The sequence below is a fragment of the Mustela nigripes genome, chromosome 6 (assembly GCF_022355385.1).
Source record: "Mustela nigripes isolate SB6536 chromosome 6, MUSNIG.SB6536, whole genome shotgun sequence".
In the NCBI taxonomy this organism is placed as follows: Eukaryota; Metazoa; Chordata; class Mammalia; order Carnivora; family Mustelidae; genus Mustela; species Mustela nigripes.
This window is the reverse complement of record NC_081562.1, coordinates 67,155,091-67,170,504: the sequence shown is the minus strand read 5'-3', so window position 1 is coordinate 67,170,504 and position 15,414 is coordinate 67,155,091. Positions and strand designations below refer to the sequence as shown.

General features: G+C 41.3%; 1 protein-coding gene across 2 annotated transcripts in view; it reads right to left on the bottom strand.

Annotated features, from left to right (window-relative positions):
- TM7SF3 (transmembrane 7 superfamily member 3) overlaps positions 1 to 15,414 on the bottom strand; it is a 40,787-nt gene that overhangs the window by 20,089 nt on the left and 5,284 nt on the right. The window contains exons 2-6 of one of the 2 annotated variants that reach the window (XM_059402741.1): positions 9,337 to 9,491; positions 7,752 to 7,902; positions 6,257 to 6,343; positions 4,889 to 5,009; positions 3,993 to 4,164 (exon numbers count right to left, since the gene is read on the bottom strand). In XM_059402741.1, the coding sequence (XP_059258724.1) occupies positions 3,993 to 4,164; positions 4,889 to 5,009; positions 6,257 to 6,343; positions 7,752 to 7,902; positions 9,337 to 9,491 (686 nt within the window). The remainder of the gene's footprint in view (positions 1 to 3,992; positions 4,165 to 4,888; positions 5,010 to 6,256; positions 6,344 to 7,751; positions 7,903 to 9,336; positions 9,492 to 15,414) is intronic. The other variant, XM_059402742.1, reaches the window with a different exon arrangement.

Here is a 15,414-nt window from a genome sequence, read left to right as displayed (position 1 = left end):
GGCAACTGCCCTCAGCTCAGGTCACTATCCTGGAGTCCTGGGATAGAGTCCTGCACTGGGCTCCCAGCTCCACGGGGAGTCTGCTTCTCCCCTCCGACCTTCTTCCCTCTCATGCTCTCTCTCAAATAAAAATAAATTCAAAAAAACCCAAAAAACAAAAAAACCTTCCATTTTAAAGGTTGTTTTTAGGAAGGTAATATATGTAATAGAAGAAACATGCCCCTACAATGTCTTTCATAGCTTTTTCCCCCTTAACCAAAATCCAACCATTTTATGCATGCTGTTTACCTCCGATATCTAGGACAGTCCTACCCATCACTCTCTCCCACCCACCTAATGATTCTTTTTTTTTTCTAAGATTTTATCTATTTTTTTTTAAGAGTTTATTTATTTGCCAGAGAGAGTACACACAAGCAGGCAGAAAGGCAGGCAGAGGCAAAGAGAGAAGCAGGCTCCCTGCCAAGCAAGGAGCCCGAAGCGGGACTTAATCCCAGAACCCTGGGATCATGACCTGAGCCAAAGGCAGCTGCTTAACCAACTGAGCCACCCAGGCGTCCCAGATTTTATCTATTTATTTGACAGACAGAGATCACAAGTAGGCAGAGAGGCAGACAGAGAGAAGGGGGAAGCAGGCTCCCTGCTGAACAGAGAACCTTTTGTGGGGCTTGATCCCAGGACCCTGGGATCATGACCTGAGCCGAAGGGAGAGGTTTTAACTCAATGAGCCACCCAGGTGCCCCACCAATGATTCTTTTTTTTTTTTTTCGATTTTATTTATTTATTTGACAGAGAGAGGGATCGCAAGTAGGCAGAGAGGCAGGCAGAGCGAGAGGAGGAAGCAGGCTCCCTGCCGAGCAGAGAGCCGGATGCGGGGCTCGATTCTAGCACCCTGAGATCATGACCTGAGCAGAGGCTTAACCCACTGAGCCACCCAGGCGCCCCCCCACCAATGATTCTTAAAGAGATTAAGAGCAGTTGTCTTTTTCTGTTTGCTTTTTTATTGTGGGGCGGAGAGGGAGAGAAGAATGTTAAGTAGGCTCCATGCTCAGTGCAGAGCCCAATATAGGGCTCAATCTCATAACCCTGAGATCATGACCTGAGTCGAAATTAAGAGTCCGTTGTTTAACGTGCTGAGCCACCTAGGCACCCCCAGAGCACCTATCTTACAGGGGCACCTGGCTGGCTCAGTTGGTAAAGCCTGTGATTCTAGATCTCATGGTTGTAAGTTCAAGTCACAGGTTGGGTACAGAAATTACTAAAAATAGAATCTTAAAGGGCGCCTAGGTGGTACAATTCAGCCTTCAACTCCTGGTTTCAGCTCAGGTTGTGATCTCATGGTTGTGAAATTGAGCCCCTCGATGGCCTTCACACTCAGTGCTGGAGCTGCTTAAGATCCTCTCTGGCCTCTCCTCTGCCCCTTACCCCCCACCGCCAGCTCACACTCTCTCTTAAAATAAAAATAAAATCTTTAAAAGAAAAAAAAGAGCAGTTGCCTTATAGAACATTCCACAGTCTGGATATGCTCAAGGTGTCCAACTTATTCTTTAAACCCATGTAATCCTATAAACAGCAACTCCAGTGGACTGAATTCAGGTTAAACATGTTTTGCTAGAACATTTCACAGGTGGTCATGACGATATCAGATGGAGTCATATGAGCACATAAGGCCAGCTACCCACTATCAGTGAACCCCACAGACCATATAGATAAGACCAAGACCATCAAATCATTCCATTCCAAAAGTAAGTTTTTCCTTTGCAAATAGAATTAATCTGAGCATGCTGAGACTATCCTGTTCCCCAGCAGTCGTTGATCCTGCTGATCCTTGCCTGACTTATTTCACTGAGGGTGGAATATGGTGATTTTCTCATCCTATTATTCCTTCTACATCTACTGGCTGGCACTCTTCCATGAAGAGCCTTCTCTCATCCAGAAGGATGAATTACAGGGCCTCTTTCTGGAAACACAGCATAAATTCCTCCCCTGTATTGATTTCCAGAGTAACTTGGTACAGGAGTCTCCTCCAATGTTGGCAACTGAGGAGTTTTCTTTTTCTCTTTTTTCCCCCTTTCATTAGTATTTATATGGACTTTTTTTTTTTTTTTAAAGATTTTATTTATTTATTTGACAGAGAGAGATCACAAGTAGGCAGAGAGGCAGGCAGAGAGAGAGAGAGGAGGAAGCAGGCTCCCTGCTGAGCAGAGAGCCTGATGTGGGACTCGATCCCAGGACCCTGAGATCATGACCTGAGCCGAAAGCAGCGGCTCAACCCACTGAGCCACCCAGGCACCCTATATGGACTTTTTTTTTAATAAAGTCATCACATGTAATTCTTTTTTTTTTTTTTTGAAGATTTTATTTACTTATTTGACAGACAGAGATCACAAGTAGGCAGAGAGGCCGGCAGAAAGAGAGAGGAGGAAGCAGTCTCCCTGCTGAGCAGAGAGCCCGATGTGGGACTCGATCCCAGGACCCTGGGATCATGACCTGAGCCAAAGGCAGAGGCTTTAACCCACTGAGCCACCCAGGCGCCCCATATATGGGCTTATTTTTATTTATTCAAAACTTATAACCAATCATTACTCTTTTTGATGACTGAACTGCCCCAAAGTTGGTCAGGGCAAGCCTCTTTAAACAGGCTCTGACTCTTTTCAACATGCCCTCATTAGTCAACGAGGGTTTCCCTCAACTCTGGCATACAAAATTCTAACTCTTCCCTGAAAGTTATAAAGTATATGATTCTTACATTCTTCATGAGAATAAAATAAAATGATCTTCAAAATTTTCTACATAAAAAGGCAACCGGTAAACTTGTCCAAAAGAGCTTCCATTGTGAATAAGCACAATGAGTTTTCTTGTGTAAGGCTCCTTCTTAGCATATGACCATGACATCCTAGGTGACAAGACGACAAAATGAGATCTTGCTCTGCAATAGACTGAGGGCCTAGGCTAATCACAAAGGCCACTGCTTCCTATAAAATCTGGTAACCTATCAACCTTCTAGAAGAATCAGAGTAGTCTAGAAAAACTATACCCATAAACCATTAGACTGAAGGATGAACTTCTATATTATTAGACTGCTATCAAGTACTTTTTAAGACATAAATCCTGCCCTCCACAAAAATCATCTATAGCATGAATCTCAAATTTTAATATGCATAGGAATCACCTGGGGCCCTCAAAATGCAACTTCTGATTCAGTAGGTCGGGGTAGAGCCAAAGAGTCTACAATTCTAACAAACTCGCAGGTGTTACCAATGCTGCTGGCCCATACCCCACACTTGGTATTCCAAGAATTTACAGGGCTTCCAAAGGTCAGAGAAAACTTCTGCTTCAAGTTAGAGACTTCTGAGTTTGGGCTTAAATATTAATGTCAGGGGCTCCTGGGTGGCTCAGTGAGTTAAGCAGGTTTTGGCTCAGGTCCTGATCTCCAGGTCATGAGATCGAGCCCCACATGGGGCTTTGCACTCAGCATGACGTCTGCCAGTCCCTCTCCCTCCCCTTCTGCCCCTCTACCCATCTCCTCTCTCCACATGCACATCTACACTCTCTCTCCCTAAAATAAATAAAAACAAAAATCTTTTAAATAAATAAATAAGTAAATATTAATGACAATGTGTATATCCTGAGACAGTTTCTCCTTGTTTTTTAAAAGACACTGTAACTTCTATACTTGCCAAAAGTTTTTATATAATAGTTATGGGAATACAAAGAAAAAATCACTTCCATCTGTAGCTGAAGATGACCAGGTCATGTATGTGACAGCAATTAAAACATAACATAATTTACATGCACCTCCTCAAAAGCCAACATTACTTGGGGATATCACTAGCATAGTGACATCGTAACAGATATGATAACAGAATGAAAGAGAATAAAGTGAGAATCCCAGAAAGACCAAGGAACAGTAAAGGAAGAGGAGCTTCTTCCTTTCTCGACTCTGACAATAGGGCCACAGCCTCGGCCACACAAATGGTAAGAATCAGATTTACCTTGATTGCATTGGCCTTCACCTGAGGCACCTCTGCCATCCTCTGCAGATGCTTTAGCAAACCCTCCTGGCTGAGGTCATTCTCGGGCAGAAAATACTGATAGACATCATACAGCAACCTCCACCTAGAGTCCCGGCCCGTCCCAATGTCACACGGCAGAGGATTTGTGCCTCTAAAGTCAACCAACAAAACTGAACATCAATCTCTTGTGATGCATGTCCCATCTATAAAAGGAACCAAAAGCTCAAATTTCAAACTTCTGCATCCATTCCAATTTTGGCATTACGACTAAAAGGAAGCTACTGAGGGGGAGTATGGTGAAATAACCGCATGTTCATGTTAGGCCCAGAGGGACATGCCAGCTTTGCCTTTTGTTAGCTGTGTGGACATGAGCATGTCACTTCATCTCAATGACCCTTGGGCGCCACTCGGTAGAAGCACCACCACCCCTTCTTAAGAAAACTGTCAGGATTCAGTGACCAAGAACACTACGGATGATACACAGACAGCATTGAAGTGTTACTCAATGTTAGCTACCATTACTATCAAAGTAGAAACTAAGGCAGAGTTTTAATTAAAATAACAAAATCCTTAAAAAAATACAGGGTGTTTCATGGTTTCAGAATGCTTTCTATATTCAAAACTCTACAGAAACTAAATGTACTTCTAAGCTCACAACAGAAACTCAACATCTAGCTCTTTCTAAGGATGGAGGGAGACAATATTAATTGTGACAGATCAACTATTACTTACAACGCTGAAATGACCTCCGTTCCAAAAAAAATTAAACCATTTCCGTAAAGAGAACCATGGATTTGGGGAGTTCACTGAATCAATACAACAGCTACTCATGGATGTCCTATAAGCAGTTTTAGGAGATAGGAAGATAGACATACCTTGCATAGCCTAGGTTTGCTGGGGCAAATTTAATAGTTGTTTCAAAGAAATTATATTCCAAGTAAATGTTGGGATCAATATCTAAATCAAACTCCAAATTACAGCCTCCAGGGACAGGATCTGTATGAAAAATAAGGAAGTTACTCAACACAGAATCCTTCTACATTCACATTGTACTCAGAAAAACAGAACTCTACTCTTGTAAGAACTTTCCATTTAGGAGTTAAATATAATAGAGCTTCTGGTTTTGTAACTACTTCATGAACTGAGGTTAAAGAGGAAAAACTTGACTGAGGTTGAGGGCTCTGGAACAGAGGTCAGCAAGCCTTTCTGTAAAGGGTAAAATGGTGAATATTTTAGGCTTCACACACCAGATGGTTTCTGCGGCAACCACTCAGCCTTGCCCTCGAGGCACGAAAGCAGCCATAGGCAAAATGTAAGCAAAGGAACGTCGCTGTTTCTAGTAAAATTTTATGTACAAAACAGGCAGAGGCTGGATTTGACTTATGGTCTGTGTTTGTCAACCCTGCTCTAGAGTTGAAAAGGTCTGGAGATGGACATTCTTAAGCTGGTATCCAAAAATGGGCTTTGGAGGTCCCATGAACACCTTGAAATTGTATGCCAAAGGTTGAATGCATGCATTTCTTTTTTTTTCTTTTTTTTTAAGATTTTATTTATTTATTTGACAGAGATCACAAGTAGGCAGAGAGGCAGGCAAAGAGAGAGGAGGAAGCAGGCTCCCCGCTGAGCATAGAGCCCAATTCAGGGCTAGATCCCAGAACCCTGGGACCATGACCTGAGCCGAAGGCAGGGGCCCTAACCCACTGAGCCACCCAGGCACCCTGAATGCATGCATTTCTTAAGGTGAGAGATTTTTATTAGATTTCGGAGGGGGGGTTCTGTGATCCCATAAAAAGAGCTTAAGAATCCAGGGACAGAAGGGAAAAAACAGTGCCAAAGAGAAAAGGAACTCCACTGGCAGTAAAGAAAGGGGTGTCTACTTTTCACATGCTCCTTTAAACTGTTAGAAAGATGACATCACCCTCAGTGTTGGAGGAGTCTTTGTGCACATAAAAGAGTAAAAATAAAAAAGACCTCAAAAGACTCCCAAGACCATGTACTGGAATAGCATTTGGATATTTAATACAAATTTTAGGTACTTCATCCTCTTAATAATGTGGTTAAAACAGCTCTTCTTTTCTTATTAGGAATCCTATTCATGACCTTTAGCGTGACAAAACTTAGAGAAGTCACATAACATGCGTTCGATTCTATGCAAACAACTGTCTAGATAGACCCAAATGGAAAGGTTAAGATAAGACAGATCTTATCTGGTAAATCAATTTAAAGATCTTCAAGATCTCAACTTGATACACTCATGCAATCATTCCACAGTTGGGTCCTGGTTTCCATCAATTGTTGGAATTCTGGTGGTGGATGCCCCCTGGCCAGATCTGGAATGGAGAAACCCAACATGCATATCTGTCTCCATCTTCTTCCACACTCTCCTTCTCCTGCATTTACAAATCTTTACTACACCCGAGAAAATGATATGGATTGCAATGGAAGCTCTACTCTAATTCTTCTTTGTACACTATCCTTGATGAAAACCCAAAGTCTGTGGTTTTCTACCAGGTCATTACCTTTTGCTCCCTAGAACACTGTATAAGAGTAGTCTAAATACCCTCAGTTCACCTTTATTCCTCAATCACCGTAATCAAGTTTTCATCCCCACTGTGCCACTAAAATGACTCTCCCTAAAGGCCACCCTTCACTGCACTATCACATGGACACTTTCAGTCACTTCCTTAACCTCTCTACAACACACTATTTACACTCCTTACTTAAAGCAGAACCTCTGGGCTCTTCTCTTACCGGCCTGACTCCTCCTTAGTCATATGCTAATTCCTCAGCAGTTAGCATCGCCCAGAAACAGTGCCTGACATGTGGTAGGCACTATGAAAGTATCTGCTGTTGTTTTTCCCCCTAAATCTCTGAGTATATGCCTGGACAATCTTACTCGCTGCCATGGCTTTTACTCAGAACCTTGCAGGTGGATATCTAACCTCAGGTCTCCACTCCATGCCCTGAAACTCCCTACTACACATTTCCACCCAGATGTCCTATAGCATCTCAGATTCCTTGTGTCCTAAACCAAAGTCACCGTCTTTCCCATCTGGATCGCATAAACTGCCCAGCACCACAACTCTCTCTCAACCCTATTTTGCATCACTATCTCCTTGCAGCCCAAATAGGAAGCCTATGCTCTTGCCTTTATAATCCATAACCACCGGTCACTGTGTCTCATCAGTGCCACCCTCCATTTTCTCACTCTGAGCCCTTAAAGGTGAGCTGAGTCCTGACCCTGCTATGCCTGCTCCACAACACTCCCCACACCGCTTCTAGAGTTAACTTTCTGACAGAGGAAATGCATAGCATTCCTCTGCTTCAAAATTCTTTATGTTCCTTCAGAATAGAATACAAACCTCAAATTACATACAAGGCCCTTCACACTCCAGGCTTCAGCCACACCCCCCATTCTGCCATTCTCCAAATACTCTCAGTTCTTCTACCATGCCTTCTTCTGCCTGGTAAAGTGTTCAGAACTGTGTTTTGCCTTTGTTCCTGCTTCTCCAAGGCCTCCTTAAATTTTGGGGGGGTTAATAACTGCATTCTCCAACACCCCTACCTGGGCTTTCAATCACCATGTAATTCTTTGGCTCCCCTGCTGTTAAAAATCTTTGATTCAATATACTGTATTTGCAATCAATACTTTTACAAGGATTACAGTTTCCCTTAAGTTTTCATAAATAAGTTCCACATTCTGGAGAGTCAATAGGAAGTCGAAGATAGAAAGGTTACCTCTTTCTGAATAGGAGAGTGGGATGGCCATGTTTTGGACAGGCTCAGCATCTAAAGTCTCCAAGTGCCAAGTGCACATACTCTGCTCTGGTCTAAGAATGAAAACCAGTCCTTTGTCAGTGCCTGTTCCTGAGGTATTGTGAAGGAGAGTCTGCAATAAGGTAGAAGAGAGTCATTGTGAATAGGGAGTTGAGCAAAATATTTCAACTCTAGGCTGGATTTCGTCTGTATGTCCTATTCCAAACCTTCTCAAAACAAGAAGGAAGAAACACAGACCTTCCTTAAAAGAATTCATCTCTACACGCAGATGCTCACACATATGCACAAAGAACTATTTCAATACACGATCTTTGATAGGAATAGGAGACGCACAGTTTAATTCCCAATTTTTCCAATTCCCCAAATTAAGATTCACTATGTCAAGTACTAAGACTACAGTCAAATGACAACACTGAAACAACTCAGTAAAGTGTCCTTTATTGGTGTCCTTTTGGTGTCAAGGAAAAACAACCCACAGATTAGGGCAGTGTAGTGCCTTAGAAGCAGTGAAGAAGCAGCTGAGGGATCTGGGGCAACAGTGAGTTGTACGGTGTTAGAAAAAGCGAAACAGAAACGGGACAAAATTGGCTAGGAGGTCAGGAATTTCCTTATAAGGAAGGAGAGCAGGTCCTACTCTCTATGGTTCGTAAAGGAACTAGAGCAGAGTTGGAGGATGGTGACTGTCATGTTAGGTTTCCTGGACAGGTGTTTCCCGGTAAGTACAAGCTAACTCAGGTTTAGATTTGTGACATGGAGCAGGCCACTGAGGCAGACTCCATCTTGTAGGTCCAATATACAAATTAACTTTATCATTATGAAAACAAAAACATGAGCCCCACCCCTAAAGAATTCATGTTCTAGAAAGTTTCTTTAAAAAACTGAGCTATATGGGGCGCCTGGGTGGCTCAGTGGGTTAAGCCTCTGCCTTCAGCTCAGGTCATGACCTCAGGGTCCTGGGATTGAGACCCGCATGGGGCTCTCTGCTCAGCAGGGAGCCTGCTTCCCCCCTTTCTATGCCTGTCTCTCTGCCTACTTGTGATCTCTCTCCCTCTGTCAAATAAATAAATAAAATCTTTAAAAAAAAAAAACTGACCTATAACTGTCATATTACATAAATTATTATATAATATAAATATATATTTTTATATTTAAACTCCATAAACACTATATGGCTGAACAAGGATGGAAACCTACTAAAACATATGCAGAGGTAAAAATCATTAAAGATCCAGAAGAGAAATTAAAAATGGTGAGAAATCACAAGAAAAGCTTAACTGCGACCAGGAGACGGTAAAGACCACCCTACTCTGAAACATGGCACTTGCTCACCCCCTCTTTAAGTCAGAGGTCACCACACTCAAGAAAGGCCTGAGATGCACACGTCTTAGCCAGTCTAAACCACCTACTTGACAGGCTCCAATCTTGATTTTTTTCTTTGAAGGACATAAAGTCACACATAAAGAGGCATCAAATTCTCATGTTTCTACTAAATACAAGACCCCCAAATTTGGAAATGGTGTTTAAAGAAATAACTCTCCGTACTTACCTTAGTAAAAGAAATTGTTGTATTCTGATACTGTGAGTGTATCTGGAAAATAAGGAAAGATGCATTGCTGGAAATATGACGCAAAATGGCATCCTCTGGAGAGGGTCTGTTGAGCGTGAAGTATCTAAACTTCCCTACGGAAAATTCAAGAAGACCTGCCATGGGAGAAACGTTTCATTGTGACATTATACCTGTAAAATCAACTTGTAGAAATCACAGACATAAGCATACATGCATTCTTAATTTAATCCTGAGAAAAACCTGGGGAGATAATTATTGCTGCCCCTCTTTTACTGATGAGGACAGTTAAGCTTAAGAAGGGGAAGCAGCTACTCAATTGTGTAACTGAGCACTAAAGCACTAAAACACCTAAGATAGGTGTTTTGAAAGATTCGAACAAAAGAGTACTCAGGGGGCACCTGGGTACTCAGGGGACGCCTGGGTGGCTCAGTGGGTTAAAGCCTCTGCCTTCAGCTCAGGTCATGATCCCAGGGTCCTGGGATGGAGCCCCGCATCAGGCTCTCTGCTCAGCAGGGAGTCTGCTTCCTCCTCTCTCTCTGCCTGCCTCTCTGCCTACTTGTAATCTCTGTCAAATAAATAAATAAAATATTTTTTTTAAAAAAAGAGTATTCAGGATGCCTTAGATGCCCAGTGCCCAGAGCCAGAACATTCCCCGTTGTAAGCAGCCTTAACAATTCCAGTCAAAACAGAGCCCCTGGCTGGCTCAGTCAGTAAAGCATGTGACTCCTGGTCTCATGGTCATGAGTTCAAGCCCCACGTGGTATAGAGCTTATTTTGAGGCACCTGGGTGGCTCAGCTGTTAAGCCTCTGCCTTCAGTTCAGGTATGATCCCAGAGTCCTGGGATTGAGCCCCGAATTGGGCTCCCTGCTCGGCAGGAAGACTGCTTCTCCCTTCTCCCTCTCCCATTACTTGAGTTCCTTCTCTCGCTTTGTATCTCTCTGTTAAACAAATAAAATCTTTAGGGGCGCCTGGGTGGCTCAGTGGGTTAAGCCGCTGCCTTCGGCTCAGGTCATGATCCCAGGGTCCTGGGATCGAGTCCCACATCGGGCTCTCTGTTCAGCAGAAAGCCTGCTTCCCTCTCTCTCTCTCTGCCTGCCTCTCTGTCTACTTATGATCTCTCTCTGTAAAATAAATAAATAAAATCTTTAAAACAAATCTTTTTTAGGGCGCCTGGGTGGCTCAGTGGGTTAAGCCGCTGCCTTCGGCTCAGGTCATGATCTCAGGGTCCTGGGATCGAGTCCCGCATCGGGCTCTCTGCTCAGCAGGGAGCCTGCTTCCCTCTCTCTCTCTCTGCCTGCCTCTCCGTCTACTTGTGATTTCTCTCTGTCAAATAAATAAATAAATAAATAATCTTTAAAAAAAAAAAAAAACAAATCTTTTTTATTAAATAAACAAAACAGGGTGCCTGGGTGGCTCAATGGGGTAAGCATCTGCCTTGCTCAGGTCCTGGGGCCGCTGACCCGCCTCCCCCTTGTACCTGCACACACTTTCTCTCTCTCAAATAAATAAAACCTTTAAAAACAAAAACAGAGCCCATGAATTTAAGGGTTTAACAACCCTAAGAAAGCACTAACAATTATGAATACACTGATATTAAATACAGAACTTGATCTAGTGAATTCTGAAGTCAGCCCAGCCCAGAGGAATATGGGGGCTTCAATTTTATCCCACCAGTTATAAGCTGTGTGATCTTGGGCAGGTTACTTAATCCCCTTAAAGCTCTATTTCTTCATCTGTCAAATGAGTCTGTTATTACCTAGCTTGCAAAGGAAGGTGCCATCAACACTGACAAAAAATGTCTCAGTGCCTACACCATATACTTCACATGCAGTCCTGAACCCTGGGCATGCTGGAAAAAGGAACTTTTGGTTCAAGAATCAAGTTCAAAGTCCACACGAGTTTTACAACACCTCATCTAATCCTTTGTCATCTGTCTGCTTGCCTCCCTTTGTGTTTTAGTCATCCACGCACTGTGTCTTTCTCCCACCTGCACTCCAGTTCTTTCTTTCATCAACCCAATTCTCAAACAATCTACTAAATAGGTTGCTTTTATGTGTGTGATCCTGGATGCCCGTCCCATCCTCTACCCTGTAGCTGGCATCTTTCTGCAGAAATAACAGAGGAGCTCCCACACATTACATAAGCAGTCCTTAGGAGTGGGGGTGGGGCAGATTTCAAGTCTAAAAATAGAAAAAAAAGATTTAAATTTAATAAAATGAAACAGTTGGGAGCCTGGGTGGCTCAGTGGGTTAAAGCCTCTGCCTTCCGCTCGGGTCATGATCCCAGGGTCCTGGGATCGAGTCCCGCATCGGGCTCTCTGCTCTTCAGGGAGCCTGCTTCCTCCTCTCTCTCTGCCTGCCTGCCTACTTGTGGTATCTGTCAAAATAAATAAATATTAAAATAAAATAAAATGAAACAGTTGACAATAGATTGTAAGTCCCACTGTGGAACTATCATTTTATTTTGGAAGGAAATTAGAGTCAGTGGGTGGTAAAGGAAAATACTCCAGACATTAAACTTCACACTCATTCTTATGTATTATTTCCCAAACAGGCTAATTTCCAACACCTTTTTTTTTTTAAACACAAATACTCCATCTGGATGATTTTAAAAAGACTATGAACAATGGTTAACCAAGAAGTGGAACAGAATAAATGAATAAAGCTAGGCTGAGATCAAAGTTCACTCTGCCTAAATTCCCCAAACTTCGTGATGCCGTTATATTACCTTCATTATTTTTTTTATAATTGATTATAGAAAAAAAAGTTACTGGTGGCTACAATTTAATTTCTGAAACTCCAGGGAAAATTTTAATTAGTGGCAACAATGACAAATGAAGATGGTATATTTCCTCCCAATTATGTAAGCAGAAACACGTTCTATCTTTTTTTTTTTTCCAAAGATTTTATTTATTTATTTGACAGAGAGAGATCACAAGTAAGTAGATAGGCAGGCAGAGAGAGAGAGAGTGAAAGCTGACTCCCTGCCAAGCAGAGAGCCCAATGCGGGACTCGATCCCAGGACCCTGAGATCATGACCTGAGCGGAAGGCAGAGGCTTAACCCACGAGCCACACAGGCGCCCACATTTTACCTTTTATGTAAAACTAAGCTCCAGCCAGAACAGAGGTAAAAATATTAGGAAGAATTTAATAGACTCTGGACAGGGAAGTCCCTTTTTATAAAGGGAAACAAGAAAAACACTTCTACATTTTTCAGGCTTTCCCATCATCATGATTATTTTATTAGGGAACCAAATTATACATAAAATTAAGTAAGTCTCATTAAGTGGCACTAAAAATACTGCATGTATCATACTTTAATTTTGGTCCCATCTATCCTCAGTTTCCAAGGTTTAAAAATATCCACAAATTCTAGTCTGCCAATCTGAAAGCAGTATGTTTATTTTCCTAGGAACTAATTGGTCCTTTAACTGTCCATCCTTTAACTGTTCAAAGCACTAAGCTCATTTTTTATTTTTCACTGCCTTTTCTAGTTATATTTTCAGTCTTTTTTTTTTTTTAAGTCTTCTCCTCTTCTTCCCCATTTTCTCTATTTGACAAATATTTATGAAGTTCTTATGGACCAGCTGTTCTACCTATTGGGTACTGTGATCAAAACTGGTTCAAATGTATATGTGAAGGCTGTCCAAGATTTCTATAATTCTCACTAATTTGCCTTTGAGTATATCTTAGAAACTGTTCAGATAATCTTGTATGTTTATCCCCCATTACAAAGACCTTGAATAAAAACTCTACCCAGGGCGCCTAGGTGGCTCAGTGGGTTAAGCCTCTGCCTTTGGCTCAGGTCATGATCCCAGGGTCCTAGGATAGAGCCCAACATCAGGCTCCTTGCTCAGTGAGAAGCCTGCTTCTCCCTCTACCTGACACTCCCCTTGCTTGTGGGTGCACTCTCTGTCTCTCTAATAAATAAAAACTCTTTAAATAAATAAAGCTATCAACTAGTTAAGTCTTGGTGTCAAGGTTTTCTTAATCTTCCCGTAACCTATCACACAGGGGTGTAAGTAAATCGCAACTCAAAAATACATGGAGAACCAAAACTTTCAGTGTTTCAAATGACAGTAAGGAAGAACCATAGAAATTAAAACACAGGGGCACCTAGGTGGCTCACTGGGTTAAAGCCTCTGCCTTCAGCTCAGGTCATGATCTCAGGGTCCTGGGATCAAGCCCGGAATCAGGCTCTCTACTCAGCATCGAGCCTGCTTCCTCCTCTCTCTGCCTGCCTCTCTGCATACTTGTGGTCTCTGTCAAATAAATAAATAGATCTTAAAAAAAAATTAAAACACATTATTAAACTGGTAACTTAAGGTAAGTATGGGTATTGAAAGTAGGTATCACTGCGAGTATATTTTAAGGGATTTTTCTTTTCTTTACACATTTCACAGTTTATCAAATTTCTATAATGATGGTGAGACGTTCTTACCAAAAACTGAAACTGTACAATTTGGAAAAATCCTCCATTCCTGACAGCACTCAAAACACAGATTCTACCTCAAGTCTTCATCTCAAATTTATAAAAACAAGAACACAGATAAAATAAGAACCTAGACAAAATGATGACACTCTCTCAACACTTCCATCACTTGTTTTCTTTTTCCCTTAAAATCATAATATTTTTCCAGATAATACATAACCTTTATTATAGAAAGGTAAGAAATGCAGAGAAAATCAATACCCACAGCAAATATACTCTGCAGAAATAATCAATATTAACAGTTTGGCATATATCTTTTAGGACTTTGGCAGATATAATAAATATTTCTACATACAATGGAAAAATATAAATACATTTGGTATAGCCCATTTAATAGATCTTAGATATTTCTGCATATCAACATAGATAACTCTAGCTCTAGCATTTTACAAGTTACATAATATTTCATTCTGTATGTAACCATATTTTTTCAACAAATCCCGTACTGATGAACATACCAGCTGTTACCATTCCAGCATAAAAATAAAGAAATAGTTCTTTCTGTAAAAGAGTCTACTAGAAAGCATACATACATATCAGGCAGTAAAACCTATCTGAGGTTTTTCCTGTGACAGTGTAACAGATCACTTTTCATCCTAAATGGTTAAACTACCTAAGAAGTCCTGCTTTCTAAGAAAATCAGAAATGAAAACAAGCAGTCCATTTGAAAATATATAATGATTAGGATCAAAACATTACGTTACAGTCTCTGCTTCTAAATTTAAGAAAAGCACCTGGCTACAGCTTTCACTTATTAATTCCTGGATTTCTAGAAGCTATGTGAAAGATGATGCCTCACTAACCCTTTTTCCCCAATCAAATACCTGTAGCAGGAACCTGGCAGATACAAGATAATAAAAGAAACGGTATCCACGATTTGAAAACCTGATCACTTTACAAGATAAGTAGGCGTTTAAAAGCAGTTGCCTCTGGGGGTGTATTTTAAATGATTTTTTCCCTTTTCTTTGCACATTTCTTTACTTTTCGAATTTCCTACAGCACTCATAAGGTGGCCTTATTGGAAGGAAATCTAATACAGTGGTTCTCCTTTCTGGCTGTGCATTACAACCATCTGGAGGGGCTTCTTAAAAACTACTGCTGCCTGGGCCCCTATCAAGACTGGTTAAATAAAAATCAAAGGGGCTAGGGTACAAGTGTCAGTTAAAAAACATTTATTGAACATACATACAGAGAAGTACATGAAGTTTACATGGTAGGTGAAGAAAGAGCATTCTACCATCTTAGAGGTCTGTGGTCCCTTTCAATCACTAAGCCTTTCCTCCCGCCCAGAAATACCATGATCCTAACTTCAAACACCACAGATGGGCTTTGCCCATTTCTGAACTTTAATTAAGTCGAATCACAAAGGATGAATTCTTTTGTGTCTAGCTTTTTAAAAATCAATAGCATACCTGTGAAATTAATCCAAGCTACTCTTAAGTAACCATGACTTACTCATTTTCATTGTTGTATACTTCATAAAAGGAATATACCACAGTTTACTTATCTTTTCTTCTGTTAATCAACATTTGGATTACTTCTAATATGAAGTTATTATGAGTAA